The sequence below is a fragment of the Quercus suber genome, unplaced genomic scaffold (genome assembly GCF_002906115.3).
Source record: "Quercus suber isolate HL8 unplaced genomic scaffold, Cork oak 2.0 scaffold_248, whole genome shotgun sequence".
Taxonomy (NCBI): Eukaryota; Viridiplantae; Streptophyta; class Magnoliopsida; order Fagales; family Fagaceae; genus Quercus; species Quercus suber.
In genome coordinates this window covers 190,933-211,739 of record NW_027069704.1, presented here as the reverse complement: position 1 = coordinate 211,739, position 20,807 = coordinate 190,933, and the positions used below count along the sequence as shown (strand labels likewise).

At 34.6% G+C, this 20,807-nt stretch overlaps 1 protein-coding gene across 2 annotated transcripts; it reads left to right on the top strand.

Annotated features, from left to right (window-relative positions):
* Nucleotides 1–1,646: 1,646 nt before the first annotated feature.
* Nucleotides 1,647–16,786, top strand: LOC112004841 (GDSL esterase/lipase 5-like). 2 transcript variants are annotated; one of them, XM_065780837.1, is made up of 6 exons: nucleotides 1,647–2,153; nucleotides 2,250–2,371; nucleotides 3,024–3,218; nucleotides 3,323–3,578; nucleotides 6,800–6,969; nucleotides 15,641–16,786. In XM_065780837.1, exons 1-6 carry the CDS (start codon nucleotides 1,859–1,861, stop codon nucleotides 15,728–15,730), a joined length of 1,128 nt encoding a protein of 375 aa, XP_065636909.1. In that variant the 5' UTR covers nucleotides 1,647–1,858; the 3' UTR covers nucleotides 15,731–16,786. The 2 variants fall into 2 exon arrangements, with proteins under 2 accessions (XP_065636909.1, XP_023892838.2); XM_024037070.2 differs by having other exon boundaries at nucleotides 2,988–3,218.
* The last annotated feature ends 4,021 nt before the right edge of the window (nucleotides 16,787–20,807 follow it).

Genomic DNA, 20,807 nt, shown 5'->3' with positions numbered 1-20,807 from the left:
AATTGAGAGAGTATAGAGAGAAGAGAGAGAACATAACGCTACTTGGTTCAAACTAACAACCTACGTTTGCTAAGGAAGCTCTTAATGGTTACATCTTCACTATAATCTCTCTCTATATATATATATAATGAACCAAATATGGGATATTTATAAGAAGATAAACCCTAAACCCTAAATTAACAATACAAAAAAAACCATGATTAACAACTTATAGTACATATATTATTTTCGGCTTGCACATTAAGGATTGGGCTTGGGCCCTGATAATTATTGGGCTCGATAACTTTACTATGATTCAATTATCTACGGACTTCATCATCTTTAGTGACATGCAAGACGTACCCAAGACTTTTGGCTATTTTGGAGATATCCTAAATATTAGGAGATTATTTGCTATCAAAAGAGCCTCTAGATGCACCACGCATGAAAAAAAAGAAAAAGAGTTACAACCAATCCCGAAAACAAAAAAGAAAAAATCAAGTATATATTTATGTAATTTGACTTTAGGCCTATGTTCATAGGCTAAGTACTACAAGGAAAAAAAAAAAGCACTAACAAAACAAAACGAAAGTAAAATACACCCAAAACTGCTCTCTCTCACAAATAACAAAAAGAAGAAAAAACTTATATTTTCTCTCAGTGAAATTGTCGAAGGAAAGCAATTTAACCAAGCCGCAGCCCATATATATTTGCTTTGTCAAAGTCGGCCAGGTCAAAACCAGAACTCAAATTTGATTCAAACTCAACAAAACAAATGTAAACACTAACCATCCCAAATGGAATTTATATTCAAGCTACGTTATAAATCGATCTTCACCTAATTAGCTTGAATTAGATTAATCCTCGTCAAATGCCCTTCACAAAAACCCATAAATGCTATCTCAGAATGCAAATATTATCAATCAAGTCCAAACAGTGCTTTAACTTGTGCGAAGGAACTAACATAGTTATCACGCCAGCTACATTATTTGCGGTCCCAATTTTCTGAAGAAAAATATCTCACTCATCAACAATTTTATGTACAAAGCGGTGGAGCTTCTTCGCTAGCTAGATGAATTATTGGGCACTTGGACCGTCACAAAATATACATACAGATTTGCATTATTATAAAATATATTAATTCTGCAGTTTAATGATAGTATATACAAATTTGATCATCAAACTAGATTGCCCGTGCAACACATGGATTTTAGTCTTGTAATAATAAAGTCCACGGTACAACATATAACATAATCTAATGTCCAAGATGAGCATCTCGTTGTACACATTTCAACATAATTATATCAAAATAAAGTGGAAATTGAAAATGTGAGCACCTCATAAGTAAACGCTAAAGCGGGTCTGAAAGAAACCTTCAAAATTATTTAAGATAAAATTTTACAAGTTGTTGAATGCTTAATGTATACGTTAATGACTACTAATACTAATCTTTGTCTTACATTTCTATTCTAGCATATAGAAAAATATATGTCGTACTTATCTCTAGGAAGGCCTAAGTGCCTATATATAATAGATATATAAATTGTCATTAAACGTTTATTTTAGTAGAGAAAACAGTATAGTGGTTATACCTGCTTCACTTCTCCTATGCCTTAATTATTTGATATATATATATATATATATAGTAATTATTTAAGACCGAGACTGTCCTTCAATTCTTACAGCTTAAAAGTTTTGACCATGGTGAAACCGTGAAAACAACAACGTGCCACCGACGACTACGTACCATGGAATGAGGAAGCTTCATCTCTTCCTTTTCTTTATGACAAACAAAGCATTCTGCTTTCTTTTCTTTTCTTGTTCTTTTTGACCAAGTAATAACGCAAAGTTCTCTATAAATGGCAAGTGCAACTAACTAATGAGAACAAAAGTGAACGAGGATTATAACATGGTGAGTTTTAGGTTCCATTTCTGTTTTTTGGTTTTGTTTGTAGTCTTTCTTACCCCAGCCCCTAGTCTTGGTCACATATGCCTGCCAAAACAACAACATGTTGCCCTATTCATCTTTGGGGATTCATTAGTCGATGCTGGAAACAATGACTATATCAACACCACCACTGATAACCTAGCAAATTATGGACCGTATGGGGAGACCTTCTTCAACTACCCCACTGGAAGATTTTCTAATGGACGTCTAATCCCAGATTTTATTGGTAAGATGCTATTAATCTTTCTTTCTCTTTTTCTTTTTCTTTTTCTTTTTAAGAATTTGAATTGTTAGTAAATTGACTGTTGAAATTATATTACAGCTGAGTTTGCAAAGTTGCCATTCATTACGCCACTTCTGTATCCCGGTTATCATCAATATACTGACGGGACAAACTTTGCTTCTGCCGGAGCCGGGGCTCTTGTCGAAACTAACCAAGGATTAGTATGTATCTTTTACATCAAGTGTGTGTATATACATACATACATACATACATACATACATATATATATATATATATACACACACACATGCACAATACTGACAATATTGAAATTTCACTCTCCAATCTTTATTAATAGGACAAGGGGAGATCTCATTTTGTCCAATGACTATCAGTATTAATTAGGCAGCTTTTTTTTTTTAGAAGAAATTTGGAAGCTTAATTAAATGTTTAGTGAAATTGATCATGTCGTGCTGAATAAAGAAATAAATATATAAATGATAGATAGGCTTGAAATTTGCATTGCCAATAGAGCTTTATCTAAATTATCTGATTGATTAATAGTCAGGTATGCAATTCGTATGGTAGCAAACTAGAGGTTTTTGGCTTCCCTCTAGTATTTTGGTAAATTGTAGGTGACTATGACATTATACATATCTTAAAATGATGACATGTCAGCTCTTGTCCAATACTCTTGTGTATTGGATGGAGACCAGACCTCTAGCAATAACTCATGTTAAAATAGTGTGCTTGCAATAACATATTACTCAAATTTCAAATGACTGAGTAGGCCATATTTTCCTAATTAATCTTCTTTTCCTTTAATTTTTGGGGTAGATGATTGACCTAAAAACTCAACTACATTATTATCAGAAATTGGTGAAGCTGTTGAGGGCAAGACTAGGACATGAAGAAGCCAAGACATTATTGGCGAGAGCAGTTTACTTAATTAGCACTGGCAGCAATGATTATTTTGCCTTTTCCACCTCAAATTCCAGTGCTCTTCAAACCTACTCTCCGGAAGAATACGTAGATATAGTGATCGGCAACTTAACAAGTTTGATAAAAGTAATAACATTCAATATTCAAAATAAATTGTTATTCTATTTAATTCTTGTTACTTACATTCGCAAAAATTTGTTATACTGAATAACCATATCTTGATGTGCTAGGGAATATATAAGAAAGGTGGAAGGAAAATTGCGATTCCAAACTTGGCACCATTGGGCTGTTTGCCAATTGCAAGAGCACTAAGTCCGAATAACACAGGTGCATGCGTTGAGGAACTTTCAACACTAGCAAAATTGCACAATGAAGCACTTTCTAAATCCTTGCAGGAGCTAGAAAATCAGCTTGATGGATTCAAATATTCAATAGCGGATACCTACACTTCTCTAAGTGAAAGAATAAATAACCCTTCAAAATATGGTATGTCAATAATTTTTATAGTGCATAATGTATTTTATTATTGTTGGAGCATTAGCATTAGTCCAGGTAAAATTCCCTTCTTGTTTATTTTAGCATAAAAGCTTACTTTTTCTATTATACACAATCACTTTACAAAAACACCCACATCAAACTATTTATTATACACCTTATTTTATTTAAATAATCATTTATTATTATTATTTTCATTTCTTTTTTTTTTACAAGATAGAATTTCTAATCGAGCATTTTCTAAATGTATATATGTGTAAAGCTTTTTCCTGGAGACTTGAACTCCGATCCTTACCCCTCAAATCGTCCAAGCACTTATACTTGTGAAGTGACCACCGCACCAGGAAAGCTGGTGGTTATTATTGTCATTTATATAACTTGTTTCTCTCTCTCCACTCTTTGGGTGTGTTTGGGAGTGGGAGAAAAAAAAAATAGTGGAGCTCAGGTGTTTTCTCCCTAAACCTACTAAAAAGTTTTCTCCCCAGAATGGAGAGAAAACTAGGTAAGGAGAAATTTGAGATTAAATGACGAAATTGCCATCCAGTTGCCCCTTTCTTTTTCTTTTTCTTTTTTTCTTAGCTTTTACTTTACCTGGGCAATGCACATGGATTTCACCTTTTTTTTTTTTTTTTTTTTTTTTTTTGCTTTTCACTTTTTTGGCATCATTTTGTATCAATTGTATATGAGTAAATTTATATAAACTCACTTTTTCCATACTTCCAGTTTTCCACTCCCAACCAATAAAAAAGATAAAAATCAAAATATTTTCTATCCTCCTACTTTTTCACCCCTCTAACCAAATGAATCCTTTGGGTCTCGCCTCTCACCTCCATCAAATCTCTCTTGTACCAAACCCAGATCCATTGTTGCTGCTTCTTCTTCTTCCCAAACATCTACCGCCACTTCTTCTTCCCAAACACGTCACCGCTACTTCTTCCTCTTCTGTACTTCTTCCTCTTCATCTACCCATGCTTCTTCTTCTTCTTCCACCGTTGCTGCTGCTGCTTCTTATTCTCCTTATTCTTTCTTCCACTACTGCTGCTTCTTCCATTATATGGTTTTTTGGGCTACCAATTGGATTCAATTTTAGGTTTGGGTTGATAGGTTTGAGCTGCCATTGGATTTGATGATTTGGGTTTTCTAGTTGATGGGTAGATCTGATTTTATTAAGATCAAATTTTGTAATGGGTTGAGTTGTGTTGATGGTGGGGGCTGGTTGGTGTTGAGTTGCAGTGGAGGCAGTGCTTATGAGAGAGAGACAGTAAAGCGAAGAACGGAGTAGAGGGGGAGAGAGATAAAATGAGGAATTGATAAAATATTCAAATACAAAGCTACAATAGCCGTGCATATTTGTATAGTTACTGTAGCAAAAATGTAAATCAATAGTGTAATGGAAGAATTGATGTGGGGAGTTTTTGAACAAAATTGTGTAAATTTCACATTTTTTTTAGGCGTAAAGCACATTTTCGTCCCTATATTTTCACGCGATTTCCATTTTGGTCCCTAAATTTTTTTTTTACCGCTTTTAGTCCCTATCCTGGAAAACGTGTCTCGTTTTTGTCCTTGCCGTTTCATTAGAAACGGAAATTGCACAGGTGGCAAACGGAAGATGACGTGGCCATTAAAATAATAATAATAAATATTATTTGACATTAAAAAATGCCACGTCAGCACCTAAATTAAAAAAAATTAATTTATTAATTTTAACTAAAGAAAAAAAAATTAAAAACTAAAAAAAAATTAAAAACAGAATTACAAACAAAAAATTACAAATATAAGAACATAAAAACTTGTTCTTCTTAAATCAAAAAATAAACCCAGCAGGAAACATCAAACCCAAAATCAAAGAGCATGAACATCAAAGAACATGAACATCAAACCTACAGGGAAAAAAAAAAAACATGAACATCACCAAGTTAAAGAGGTTGAACAAGAACAAACACAGGAAAACTCACACTAAACCACACCCAAACCAAACCAAACCAAACCATCCTAAGAATAGAAACCCAGCAACACCCATACCACTACAAGTTAATAACTTAAAAAACAAAAAGAAATTTCAAAATGCGAAATTCCAACAACAACAACAACAACCCAGCAAACCCCAAACCCCAAACCCAGCAAACCCAAAACCCAAATGCGAAATTCCAACAACAACCCAAATGCGGAATTCAAAATGTGAAATTCCAACAACAACCTAGCAAACCCCAAACCCCAAATGCCTAAAACAATCACCGATCAAACCAACAACAATGAAACCAGTCAACGAACAGGACCGAGAAGACCGAGTGGTGTCGGAAAAGCTCCCTTCAATCCCAACCAACGAACCCAGTCAAACCCAGCACCCACCAACAAGCTCCCTTCCACCGAGACGGAACCGAACCAAGAAGACCGAGTGGTGTCAGAAAAGCTACGCCGGTCTGGCCAGATTCCAGTATCGAGAAGACCGATAATGACCGAGTGGTGTGAAGCTTGCGACGGCGGTCCTCGAACACAGCGAGGACTGAGGGGTTTTGGCCGATCGTATCGGCTTCGCTTTGCGTGAGAGAGGCGGAGAAGCCATCTCTTTCTCTCAACCCAGATCCAAAGAGAATGCCAAAAGAGAGATAGAGACAGAGATTTTGATATGAGAGACAAAGAGAGCTTTAGATGAAAGAGAGCTTCAATTTAGATGAGAGAGAGCTTTAGTAAATTGAATCTAGTGGATGAGCAATGAACAAAATGTTTTTTATTTGGATTTCAAATAAAGGAAAATGTCGGGTTTGATCTTTGATTCTGAGTTTAATGTTGTTTTCTCATTTTCTGTTTTTAATTTTTTTTTAGTTTTTAATTTTTTTTTTCTTTAGTTAAAATTAATAAATTAATTTTTTTTAATTTAGGTGCTGACGTGGCATTTTTTAATGTCAAATAATATTTTTTATTATTATTTTAATAGCCACGTCATCTTCCGTTTGCCACCTGTGCAATTTCCGTTTCTAATGTAACGGCAGGGACAAAAACGAGACGCGTTTTCCAGGATAGGGACTAAAAGCGGTAAAAAAAAAATTTAGGGACCAAAATGGAAATCGCGTGAAAATGTAGGGACGAAAATGTGCTTTTCGCCTTTTTTTTATTATACACACACTAATATGAGTGCTCTTATAGTTTGGCATTTATGTTCTATAAACTAAAAGTATCTCTTTTTCTTTTTTTTTTCTTTTTTTTTTGTGAAGGTTTCAAGATAAGCAAGATTGCATGTTGTGGAACCGGTCCATATAGAGGAATTTTTAGTTGTGGAGGGAAGAGATCTGTCAAAGAATACAAATTATGTCATAATGTTAGTGAATATGTGTTCTTTGACTCCATTCATCCCTCTGAAAGGGCCAACCAACAATTTGCTGAGGTAATGTGGAATGGAACTCCTAATATCACAAGACCTTACAATCTTAAAGCATTGTTTGAAAACTAATATAATGTATGTAAATTTGATTTTTTTTTATATAAATAAAAAAATAAAAAATAAAAAAGTGAATCATGTTATATTATCACTAAAATCTAAATAAGAATTGTATTTTTATACAGAAGTAATAAATATATTCAATATTTCAAGTTGTATGATCATACTCTACTTACAAGTTATTTGGTTTCGGGATAGTCTTTTTGGATTTTAGGAATCTACTTAGGATTTAAAAATATTCCTGTATTTTGTTGTAAATAACTCAAAGGAATCCTTATACCTAAGGGCATAGAGATTCCCACTAAACCTTATTTTTAGGTTATGTGGATTTCCTTCTCAAAATGTGGGTATCCATATTCCCATTACTTGGTGATTCTGTTTTCTTTACATGGACTTGCTGAGCTAATATTTGTGTCAATAATTTGCTAAGCTATTATAGAGTGGAACTCCTGATATCATGAAACAAAAGATTGAACATTCTTATCCTTTTTAGCATTTAACTTCTATTTGGATTCATCCTTAGAAGGTTCAAATTTTTTTAGAAGTTTTCTCTTGCCTCTATTCCTAGAATTCTTCATAAATTTCCTAAATTGTTTAGCAAGGAAGGTTATTTAATTTGTTGCTCATACAATGATCCCTAGAGGAATCAGTATCCTCTTCTTTGACAATTTTTAAGGCCATCGACTTGTTTTACTTGTCTGAGATTGGTAAGCTCATATGTTTGTAATAATTCCTCAACCTTTATAGAATCCAGGTCCTTACTCACTTCTATGGTCATTACCTGAGGACGAAACCTCTTGTTTAAAGATCTCATAATCTTCCCTGCAATCTTAGGTTCAATGATTTTACCTCCTAAGTTGAAACTTGAATTCTCAATATCATTTAGTTTGAATAGAATTCGTTGAAAGTTTCATCCTCAGCCATTCTAATCTCTTCAAACCTAGAATTCTCAATGTCATCTGATGTTTTGAGTTTTTTACTGTTTTAGCACTTTCGAATGTTGTGTCTAGTATGTTCCAAGCTTTATTCGCCCTCTCTACACTAGAGGTTCTCCTAATCTCTTCTTGGAAGATAGCAATGAATATTGTATTAAGACCTTTGCTATTTATGTTAGTTGCAATTAGTTACTCAGTGGACCACTGATCACTAGCTAGGAGTAGTACCAGTTTAGCCTTTGTTGACAAAGAGCCAAAATTTATCATCAATGGATTTGAGGAAAGCCCTCATGCACGTTGTTCAGTAGGCATTATTGCAGCCATCAAAGAGCAACAAGATTGTCAAGCAGTGGCAGCTCCAAAAAAAAATTCTAGGGGATCAATAAGAAGATAAATCTTAGATAGAAAATGAATATTGTAGTCTACGATACTTCTTTATTACAATTTCTCCATAGTACTAGCAAGAAAATAAAATATAAATCATTAGTTCGTTTGGCATATAGTTTCATAATATAATGAAAATAGTAATTATTATTGCTTAGATGAAATCTTGAAAATCATCTATAAGGTTGAATTTAATCAACTATCTTGTTGGCTTTATTCTGTGCCAGATTTGCTTGTATTTTAGCAATTAGTTACCTTGTATTTAGGTAGGAATCTTGTAAGGGTAGTGAGTGAGAGAGTGTAAAGAAATGCTCAAGTTTGTGCAAAGAAGCAAAAACTCGCAACTAGATCTCACAGGTGGCTCGCGGCTTGCAAGTCGCCAAAAGTTGCACACGTGCCAAACATGCCAGAAGCTGAAGAGTCACGCCAGCTGTTGCACTACAGGACAAAAGTCCCAAGCTGGCCAGACCATTAGCTCACGGCTTGAACTTGCGACTCAACCCAGTCACAAGGTCAAGTCGCCAGAATGCCCTGTTTGGTAAAAACTGACTCTTCGCATTCCATTCTTACCCTAGTATAAATACCCCTCATTCCCACGAAATGCAAAGAGCATCCAGAGAGAATTTTGAGAGAGAAACCCTAGAGAAAAACAAGATTGCCTCATCCACAATCTTCACCTAAGAGACTCTTCAAATTTTCTCTACGCTCTTCCTCTCCATTGATACATCCTTGAGAGGTTCTTGACCAAATCTTTTTCTCACCATATCCACGTCTGTGAGAAGATTATTTTGGTGCTAAAGGAAGCAGTTTGGAAGGGACCAATGATTGTTGGTTGATGCTATGGTTTATAGCGGAATCCGGTAAGCTAGAGAAGAAAAAGGTTCGGTGCAACCTCGTTGGAGCAAGAAGCTTAGAGGGTTTAGGTACCTGGGTAGATTAGGCTTGGAGGGCCTATTACTTTTCATGTATCTCAACTACATTTTTTAGTGGATTATTGACCGCTTGGAGGGCGGCGGAGAGGTTTTATGCGAGGGCTTCGGTTTCCTCTTCGATAACACATCATGTGTTATCCTTGTGTTTGCATCTATCTTCCCTTTATCTTTACCATTTAATTATTAATGTGATTGTGATTATTTATGGTTTAGATTGTTTATCAATTCTATTTAAGTTAGTTATCATATTCTGCACATATATTGTTTGATATAAAGCTTGAATTGATATTTTCTGTTTGGGGGTCTAAACGTTCATAGTGTTTTCAACTCTATTTGAACTTTCGATTGGTATCAGAGCGGGTGCACTTGTTATGGTTTAAACACCCTAGTGCGATCCTTGACCCCACATTGAGATGAATAGGTCTCAATCTCTAAATGTGCCATCACTTTTTTATGGTAATAATTATGCTTTTTGGAAAGTCCGAATTAGGGCATTTTTGTGCTCTATTGATGATGCTGTGTGGGATGCAGTTGAAATTGGTTAGACAAAGCCAGAGGCTACCAAATCCACTTGGGATAAGGCAGCTCTTGCGGCGGCTAATTCTAATAGTAAAGCCTTGAATGCTATTTTTTGTAGTGTCTCTCTAGAAAAATTTCACAGGATTTCACATATCACTATTACTAAGAAAGCATGGGAGATTCTAGAGACTACTTATGAAGGAACAAAGAAAGTAAAAGATACCAAATTACAGATGTTGACCACTCGCTTTGAGGAGCTCAAGATGAACGAGGATGAGTCCTTTGACTCTTTTTATAACAAGTTGAACAAGGTGGTCGTCGGCAAATTTAATTTGGGAGAAAAGATGGAGGATTCTAAGATTGTAAGGAAGACCGTTCAGTTACTGCCAGAAAGTTTTTGTGCCAAAGTAACGGCCATTGAAGAGAGCAAGGATCTTGACGACATTAAAGTTCAAGAGCTGGTCGGTTCATTGCAAACGTATGAATTGTCACTGCCCACACAGAAGAAAAGCAAATCTCTTGCTCTTAAAACAATTGATGAGAGAGTGGTATCTCATGACTCTTCGAAAGAGGATGCAATAGATAAAGATGTGGCGTACCTTGTAAAGAACTTCCAGAAATTCTTGAAACTCAAGAACGGTGGGAAATTTGGTGACAAAGGAAAATTTCAGAGTTCTGAGAAGGAGAAGAAAGAATTCTGAAGGAAAGATGGTAGAGATTCCCAATCTTCTCAAGGAATCACATGCTTCGAGTGTAATGGACATGGACACTTTAAAAAGGAATGTCCCAACTATTTGAAGTCAAAGGGCAAGGTCTATGATACTACTCTAAGTGACTCAGATTCGTCAAATTCTGATTCGGAGGATAGCTGTGACAGAGAAGGAAATTACTTCGCATTCATGACCATTGCACATGTGGAATCCTCAGATGATTCGAGTACACTTGTGAAGGAGCTCGGTGAGCACTTTGATTTGGAGTGTATTGGAATAGTTGAGGAATCTGAAGATGAGGAAGTTGGGGAAGCAGTGGGACTGCAAGAGACTTACAATTCACTCCTTGAGAAGACCAGTGAATATGCTAAGGTGGCTAACGCAGCCATTAAGAAGATGAAGAGGGCCAAGGAAGATTACAGAACTCTTCTAATGCAATACAAGGAGACTAAATGTGAAGTGGAGAAAATGAATGGAGAGCTGTTAGAAACTTACTCAAAAATTCGTTTCCTTGAGCATGAAGTGCTTCAAGCAAATGTTAAGGTAGACCGTGTCTCCTCTAAGAAACTCAATGAAATGCTTGCTCATCAAAAATTAGTCTCAGACAAGTCCAGAGTGGGATATACCGGAGGGAGTAGCTCATCAACCAATGTCACCAAAAAAGTGAGGTTTGTGAATGCCAAAGAGCCAATTGTAGAAAAGTCTACTCCTGATAAAGTTAAGATTGATCAACGGGTGCTAAATACATTCCGTAATTAATCAGAAGCCAGACATGAAGCTAAAGGAAGATCACTTCCAACGTGGTCCTCGAACAAATCATATTTGTCACTATTGCGGATTGCAAGGACATACTAGACCCAACTGTCATAAGCTGTGAGCATTAAACAATGCAAGCGCCCCTCGATCACGAGGAAGAAGAAATGACAAGAAGTCTTGAGGCAGTGAGTAACCAAGAAGTCAAAACCATGATCCCGAAATGATGGACATGATGAAGATGATCGGTGCCTTTACAAATTGCTTGGAAAGCTTCACAAAAAAGTTTGACAGTCCTAACTTTCATACCCAATCCGTCAAGGATATCACCCCAAACGCACGTGACATGTGGGTGACTAAGGGTACTCATGCATAAGCATTATAACATGACCATGCTTCAATTCTTCCTATGCTTTATGATTATGTTTGGTTGTATGCTTTTTGCTCATGAGTGTTGATTTGTTGATTGTTTATTTGTTTCGTTTTAAAAATGTTTTTACATTGATTTTGATCAATCTTTTCTTACTTTTATGTCAAAAATCCAAAAACACATAAAAAGTTGAAAATCCAAAAAGTTTGATCGACTTTGTTGAGTTTTGTCTCAAAACATGTTTTGCCTTGTACCTTTGTACTTATGGCCTTGTGCATCTACGAGCTTAGCTTGTTCCCTATGCACTCATACCTTTGTGGAAGAAATCTTGAAATCTATGTGACTGTTGTAAATAGATCTTCAACCTTGTCATGAATGATTAGTGAATAGTTTTGTTAATCTTGAGACATGTATAGACTTGTGCCTATATATCTTCCCACTTTTATTTTTATTACTTTTAATTAAAGAGCTCACCAAATGTAAATCTCCAAATAAAAAGAGATTTTGAGCTACAAAACCCTGTCGCACATACTAGTATTTGACTAGGAAAAAGAGAAAACGACCAAAAATAAAATGTATGATGCCCAAAAAGCCAAAGGCTAACTCATCAAAGTGAAATATCAAAAATTTCAGGCATCGATCTCACAATGAGATGAATTAGTTCAAAATGATCAAATGATATGTTGTATATGGAGCCAAATGAAAAGTTTCAAAGAAATGTACTCAAGTTTATGTGGAAGGTCATATATGCATATTTCTATAATTGAGATGGGTCACATTATCTAGTGTTAGTTGTGTATGCCTTGATTGAATTGATCATTGAAGCTTCATATTAGACTAAGGACTATCTCATTTTTGATATTCACACACAGCACACAAGTCTATGTTCAATGAATGTCATATTCATTTGTGTGATTGTACTTGTTTAAATGTGTTTTCACAAACTCAATCTTTGTTGATCAAACACAAAAAGATTTTTGAGTGTTTTAGCTTGTTTTTGAAAAGTATTTTATTTTTACAAAAATTTCAAAAACAGTGTTGCCCTATTTTGGCGACTCAATCACGGGTTGTTCCAGTCACATGCCCTAGTCGTGAGCTCACTCCGAGATTTTTCATAGGTCACTGGCGAGTCAAGGTCTCAGTCGCAAAAAATACTTAGAAAATTTTTCAAAACTTGAGTTTTTATGATTTTTGCGGCTTAGTGTGGTGACTTGTTTGCGGGTGGAAGGTCCAGTCGCGAGGGTTACACAGAGATTTTCACAGCTCACCTGGCGACTATCTCGTGGGAAGACCTTCCAGTCGCGAAAAATACTTAGAAATTTTTCAGGAATCTTACTTTCAAAGTGTTTCGCGGCTTACCCTGGCGACTGACTGGCGACTTGATTCAGTTGCGAAAAACGCATGTTTTGCGCTTTTTGGACAGTTTTTAAAATTTTTTCAGTTTTCCCTCGAATTTCTGTGACTGTTCATTGTCTTCTCCATTTCTCTCTCTCAAACACTCTGTGTCTCTCTTGAAAAAGCATTCATTTTTGCATCATGTCTACTTCAATCAACAAGAAAAAGGTATGGGTTTTCTCTTTCTCACTTCATAGTTCTTGATTTGAGCAGTTTTTTTTTTTTTTTTTTTTTTTTGTGAGGAGTTTTTGAGTTTTGAGATATAATTTCTCACTTCATAGTTCTTGATTTGAGCTTTTTTTTTTTTTTTTTTTTTTTTGTGAGGAGTTTTTGAGTTTTGAGATATAATGCTTTCGAACTTGGTTTTGGGTTATTTTTTGTTGAGTTTTGATGTTTTGGTCTTGGCTTAACTCTGTTTCTAGTACTCTGAACATGTGTGTTATCATGTTTTGGTTTATCAGAGGTGATTGCTTGTTTTTTCTCTTACCCATGTTGTTTTTGGTTCGGATTTACTGGGTTTTTCTATGAATGTGTGTTTGGCTTGTTCTATAGGGTTGTTATTATCTTTAATTACTAAAGATAGTATGTTACTTCTACCTTATGATTATTGTCTGCTCTGAGTTAGTTTGATCATTTCATCCTCATGATGTCATATCTTTTTTCCTATTTCACTAAATACGTTAGTGGTGCTTATGCTCTCTTAGTGTTGATGATTGAGTGAAATATCTATTTCACTGTCTTATATCTGAATCTAATCAAAATGATGTTTGTACCTTGTGGTATTGCATTTGGTTCTTTGCTGTGTGTCTATTCTCTTGCAGATAACTCGTTGTTCCTTTAAAGGCAAAGACATTATAGTTGATGTTCCATCCCCTATTGCTAAGTGAACTCGTCGCTCGACTTAGTCATCCCGAGATTCAGAAATTGAGAAATTCAGGACTCCAACTGATTCAAAGACCTACTTAGAAGTTTTTATGAAAGCTCCAACAATTGTGGAATGAGTAGTACAATTTGATTCCTTGGGAACAACATTTATTCCTAGGATTTTTGAACTAAGAGATTAGGTTGATTTTTTTGGAAATTTTGTAGATCCAATTGAGGAATTGGTTAAGGAATTCTACTCCAGTGCTAGATGCACCAGAGTAAAGTTGAAATGTTGGGTAAAAGGAAAGGAATTCTCCATCAATCCAAACTTCATTGCAAAGGTTCTTCACATCACAATACCTGCAAGTGTGGACACCACTCCATATAATGACAGAGTACTCAAGGCTCAAGACATTCTTCAAGTTCTTGGAACTGATCATGAAGTTGTCAGCAAGGGAACCTCTATAGGAACAGGAAAGTTTTCACCTGAACTGACGACTTTAAAGTTGATCATGTTCTCCAACCTGTATCCATTGTCTAACACTGCCTTCATCAATCTTGGAAAAGCACAATTTCTCTGTGATCTCATTACTGGTGTACCGATTGATATCTGTGCCCACATATTTCAGACCATTGGGAAAGAAGTAGCTCGATTAGTAACCCGAACTTTCCTTCCTTTTTGTAGTCTCATCATGAAGATTTTGGTTAGTGAGGGGGTTCGTTCACCGTCAAATGGAAAGATTCTACTGCGTTCCAGACCAATATCTATGATGACCCTTCATGCAAGCAAGAGTCATTCATCTAGAACACCCAAGAGTGAGCCATCCACCCATGAAACTCCAATTGCTCATGCTTCAGTTACGCCTGTACAATCAACTAGCACTCCATCTATTCCCCCTGGATTTCAAACTCCCAAGCAAAGTTACTTCATTGAAAATGTGCTTCATCGGATTTCTGATTTGGAACAGCTTCTTCACTCTTTCCACAGTCAAACCCAAATGCGTCTCACAACTATTGAGACCCAACTAGATGCTATACAGCAAAAACTTGAAAATAGCCTTTAGCTATTCCTGACAAAAAGGGGGAGAGCAACACATAGACAGGGGGAGTTGTGCATATTGAAAGGGGGAGTTGTGTTGATATATACTGACACACATGTTTATAGTTATTTGCTTGTTTTTGTCTATAATTTGTCTTTTGGAAAACTTGTGATTATCTGGTACACTTATATATAATTTAATGATGTTTATTCAGTGTTTATTTACTATGTGTTTTGTACCTATTACCTTTGTAGGTTTTTAAGGTTCTTAGTTTAATTTTTGTACCCATGTTGCTTTTGTAAGCTTTTAGGGTTTGTTTCTAGGCATGTTTGTAGGCTTTTATGGTATGTACCATGCTTATGCAGCCTTTATGCTTTGTTACCTTGTACTTCAAGCTAAATATTATGCATTTCCCTTAAGTACTCTCACTCTTGTGCCCTTGTAGAATTTTATTTCTAGATTTATATACTTCATGTACTGTGCATTGGTTGAGTGTTGGTCATTCAAGTGATTTTCTTTGTGCTTATCAGCTTGAATTTCCAGAAGTTCATTCCAAGTGTGAATGGGCATTGTGGTCACTTTCTTATAGTGACTACTTGTTTGGTCAAGTCATGGTTTATTACTTTATTTCATTTTGCTAGATCACATCGTGCTTGCTCCATATGCATTACAAGTTTTCTGAATACAATGAACTTATTGTGTTATTGTGTTTCAGGAGATGTTTTGGTCTTATGGTTCAAGAGCTTCACAGATTCTAGAGTTAGGTGTGAGTGAGTTTTCCAACTGTTCCCAACTCACGTGTTAAGTCTAGAGCTTGTTGTAAGGTTTTGTCACGGAATAGCCAAAGGGGGAGATTGTAAGGTTGAATTTAATCAACTATCTTGTTAGCTTTATTCCGTGGCAAATTTGCTTGTATTTTAGCAATTAGTTATCCTGTATTTAGGTGGAAATCTTGTAAGGGTAGTAAGTGAGAGAGTGTGAAGAAATACTCAAGTTTGTGCAAAGAAGCAGGGACTCGCGACTGGATCTCACGAGTGGCTCACGGCTTGTAAATCACCAGAAGTTGCACACGTGCCAAGCATGCCAGAAGCTGAAGAGTCACGCCAGCTGTTGCATTACAGGACAAAAGTCTCATACTAGCCAGGCCGTTAGCTCGCAACTTGAACTCGTGACTCAACCCAGTCGCGAGATCAAGTCGCCAGAATGCCCTGTTTGGGAAAAATTGACTCTTCACATTCCATTCTCACCCTAGTATAAATACCCCTCATTCCCACGAAATGTAGAAAGCGTCTAGAGAGAATTTTGAGAGAGAAACCCTAGAGAAAAATAAGATTGTCTCATCCACAATCTTCACCTAAGAGACTCTTCAAATTTCCTCTACTCTCTTCCTCTCCATTGATACATCCTTGAGAGGTTCTTGACCAAATCCTTTTCTCACCATATCCACGTCTATGAGAAGGTTATTTTGGTGCTAAGGGAAGCAATTTGAAAGGGACCAATGATTATTGGTTGATGCTATGGTTTATAGCGGAATTCAGTAAGAGAAGAAAAAGGTTCAGCGCAACTTCGTTGGAGCAAGAAGCTTGGAGGGCTTAGGTACCTGGATAGATTAGGCTTGGAGGGTCTATTTCTATTCATGTATCCCAACTACATTTTCTAGTGGATTATTGACAGCTTGGAGGGCGGCGGAAAGGTTTTACGCCGAGGGCTTCGGTTTCCTCTTCGATAACACATCGTGTGTTATCCTTGTATTTGCATCTCTCTTCTCTTTATTTTTACCATTTAATTACTGCTGTGATTGTGATTATTTATGGTTTAGATTGTTTATCAATTCTATTTAAGCTAGTTATCATATTCCGCACATACATTGTTTGATATAAAGCTTGAATTGATATTTTGTGTTTGGGGGTCTAAACATTCATAGTGTTTTCAACGCTATTTGAACTTTCATCATCCATAGTTTTCAAATACAATTAAATTATTAATCATTATTGCTAATTGAACTTTAATTATCATTACTCAAAATACTTCTATCTATTAGTTTGTTTTAACTCTTTACAATTTTTGTATTTAACAATTCAACTCAACTTTGACAACTATTGTTCTTTGTAACTGTATTGTGTGTTTGGGTCTTGATTATAAGCCAACTTATTATTTTAACTTTTTTTTCTACTATTTGCAAGTCTCATGTGATTTCCTACTTATTTTATACATTAAGAAAAAAGTTAGATAAACTGTTCCGAAATAGATGCTAAGAAAATTTTTGATGTGTTAACATTTGCTTTTGTCTTCATTCAATCACTCTTGGCTTGTCCCACGCCCCTAATCCCTACTCAACAAATAAAAAATTAAAAACACTTCAGATTCAGTAACTAATATTTATTTTCAAGGTTTTAGATTAAATTAGCTTATTGTTGGACTTTTTTATTATTTAAAAATGCCAAAATATTAGTAAGAGGATTATATTTAAGGTTATTTTAGTTGTGATTAAAAAAAATTAGGGTCAAAGTGTTCCAATTTTTACTTTAGAAGGTCAAAACAAAATAAATATTTTATATTTTATATATTCTTTCTTGCCAAGTCAGGGGGTTCATTTGAACCCCTTGGAACATGGCTAGCGCCACCCATGTTGTCAAGGAAAGATTAATGGAGTCAAAGGTCACGCTCAAGAAATAAATCTTAAATTAAGTTAACCTTGTTTTGATACCAATTACAAAGTACCTTTAGACCCGTTTGGTTGATTTTATAGTGGAATTAATAGTAAATAAGACCGAATGCACTGAACAGGACCAAAATGGATAGAATGGACCAAATAGAATCAAAGTGGACCGAATATGACCAACTTGGACTGAATAGACCGAATTTGATAGAATGGACTGAATTGGACAGAATAGGACCAAAGTGGACTGAACAGAACCAAAGTGGACCGAAGTACACAACTGAAATACAAGAGAAACACATTTGTAGTGATAAAATTCGGTTTAAAAATCAAATGAACAAAATAATGATGTTGTGAAGCCTTCAAAGTGAGGTAGCAAATATAGGTATAGAATATATATGATATTAAGTTATGTTTATTAGTTCTTATTTAAACATGCAATTCATGCATTCAAAATAATATAAGACATTCAATGTTTGGCACCTTGTTGTCAAACTGAATTTCGATGTATTTGGCATCATAAAAAGGGTGCGCACAGTTGTTATTGTAGTTGAATTTCTGGGTTGATTGCATAGGCTCTAAGCATATTTAGCATGCGAAGATTGGATGACTTTCCTATACTTGGTCGTGGTGTGTTTTTTCTTCTATATGTCTTGCTGATGTTTCCACAGAGGGTTTCCCATGGCATGAAAGTTGAAACTATAACTTCAACTTCAATGTTGTTTAATTTTTCTATGAGAGTTCTTGCTTCTTATATAGATGTATAGGTCGAGCTTAGCCTAGTTATTTTAATTGTATTTGATTTTTAGGAGAGTAAGTTGGTCACACGTCCTTTATTGTGAAGGAATTTGTGTTGCATACAAACATGCTTTGGAAGCAAGTCAAAGACTTGCACGCCACTCTAAGAAAAACAATTCCTAATGAGAGTCTAAATACAAGCTATGTATTTGGATATTAAAAAGAATGGTTGAAATTTGATTATTTTTTGTCAAATAAATAAGGAATTGAAAAAAAATAAAAAAAATATTTGTCAAATAAATATAAAATAAAAAATTATATGAAAAATTGTGAGGCTACCAAAACTTATTTGGTATAATATGGAAAAGCCAAAAAAAAAAAATCAAATGTCTTCAGTTATTAAATATTATATATAGATATAGATTTTATCAAAAATATATGGATATAGATTATGTTGAATCTTTTTCTCAAAAAAGAAATTATGTTCAATCTTTAGAAGCAGGTGCTTACTGCTTACTGCTTACCATGTTCATTATATAAATAGGAGTTGGAAGAATTGAATCCACTATGATGCCATAGGCAGTTATCAAGTCAGTATCCAACTTAACTAAACACTCTACAAGTATAAGTGCTTGTGGGGCGTGAGAGGTAAGAGTCAGGATTCAAGTCTCCAAGTGGGAACTTCACACACATATACACTAAGATATCTTAGATAAAATAAAAATGAAAATAAAAACTAAACACGTTAAAGAATTGGATTCCCCTGTCTCAATTAATCGAGCGTTAATTGAGATTGTGTCAAAAGACTTGCTTCAATCGATCGAAGGGCAATCAAAATTGCAGAATCTACTTTTTTTTTTAAGCAAGATTTGGATAGTTGATATTGATCTTATGATTAAACAATACAACTCAAACAAGATTACAAGTCATGGAATTTTTCAACCTCTAAAACCTGAGCATTATTTTTTTTTTAATTAAGTTCAAATTATGTTATTATAAAATGTATAGAATCGAGATTTTAATGATAATATATACAAATGTGATCATAGAATTAGATTATTTCCAATAAAAATAAAAAATGAAAGAGAATACATCATGAGTTATAGGCTAGTATATATATAATGTCCATGGTAACCACCTGTTTCCAAAGATTCAACATAATATAATCTATCGTCCAAGAGTAGGAAATGAAAATGGGCAGCTCAAAGTAAAGAGTAGAAAATTTCAAAGATTATATATTAATTTGATAGTTTGAATATGTTTGATTATTGTGGGGTCTATATTGGCATGTGTCAATTAAATCTAGTCATTTATTTTATATTGAATTTTGTTTTGCTGTAAACAAGTTGAGAAAACAAAATGCAGGGAAAATATTTTTGCCCAAATTTTTTATTTTTTAAAAAGAAAGACCTATAGCGGCGCTTTTGAAACTTCTGCTATAGGTCTTTTTAGCCTTTATTTAAAAAAGACTTATAGCGACGCTTTTGAAACTGCCGCTATAGGCTTTTTTAAGCCTGTATTTAAAAAGGCCTATAGCAGGCTTTTAAAACTACTGCTATAGGCTATATTAAAAAAAAAAAAAAAAAAAAAAAAAAAAAAAAAAAAAAAAACCTATCTTTGCGTTTTTAAACCGCCACTATAGCTTGTATTTAAAGAAAAAAAATACCATATAGCAACGGTTTAAAAAGTACCGGGATAGGGTTTCAAAACTATTAGGACTTATATCGGTGCTTTTAAAAGCGCTAGTGTAGGTTAGGCGTACCTATTGCCACACTCATTGCGCAGCACTACAAAGCGCTAAAAATAAATAAATAAAATAAAAATAAATAAAACACCAAAATAGGCATTTTTGGTCTATATCAATGCTTTTTTAAGCTATTCCAATGCTTTAAAATTAATGGGATAGTCCTTTTTTTTGTAGTGAAAGTAGAAAATGCAAATGGGCAGGCCAGAGTAAACACTAAAGAATGTCTTAAAGAAACCTTCAACAATATTCAAGAATCAAGATAAAATTTTACATTATCTCCAAAAATAAAAAATAAAATAATAATAATAATAAAATGTACAAGTTGTTGAATATTTAATATAAAGGATAAAGATTAATAATACTAATCTTTGACTTATATCTGTTCTAGCATTAAAAAAAAAATGTTGTTCTTATCTCTAGGAACGAAGAGTGCCTATAAATATATATCAGAATTGTCATTTATTTGAGTCGAGAAATTCCTTGTATGCCTTCTTAGTACCTTCCTTGTACTTCCTGAATCAGCTAATAATTATTAAAGACTGAGTCTCTCATTATATATATGTCTTCAAACTTTTGACCTTGGAATGAGGAAGCTTTATCACCACCTTAAGTTAAACAAAGCAATGTGATGTTTTTTTTTTTGCTCACGTAAACGAAAACTTGATTCTAAAATCTAAATAACAATAAATGAAATAAGTAAACGCAAATTAAGCTCTCTACAAATTGGAATTGCAACTA

Excerpts from the sequence above, each read along its gene's own strand:
- LOC112004841 (XM_024037070.2), top strand. The coding sequence starts at position 1,859 with ATGAGAACAAAAGTGAACGAGGATTATAACATGGTGAGTTTTAGGTTC. Across the intron at positions 2,154-2,249 it reads TCTAATCCCAGATTTTATTG|CTGAGTTTGCAAAGTTGCCA; the intron begins GTAAGATGCTAT and ends ATTATATTACAG. Across the intron at positions 3,219-3,322 it reads ACTTAACAAGTTTGATAAAA|GGAATATATAAGAAAGGTGG; the intron begins GTAATAACATTC and ends TTGATGTGCTAG.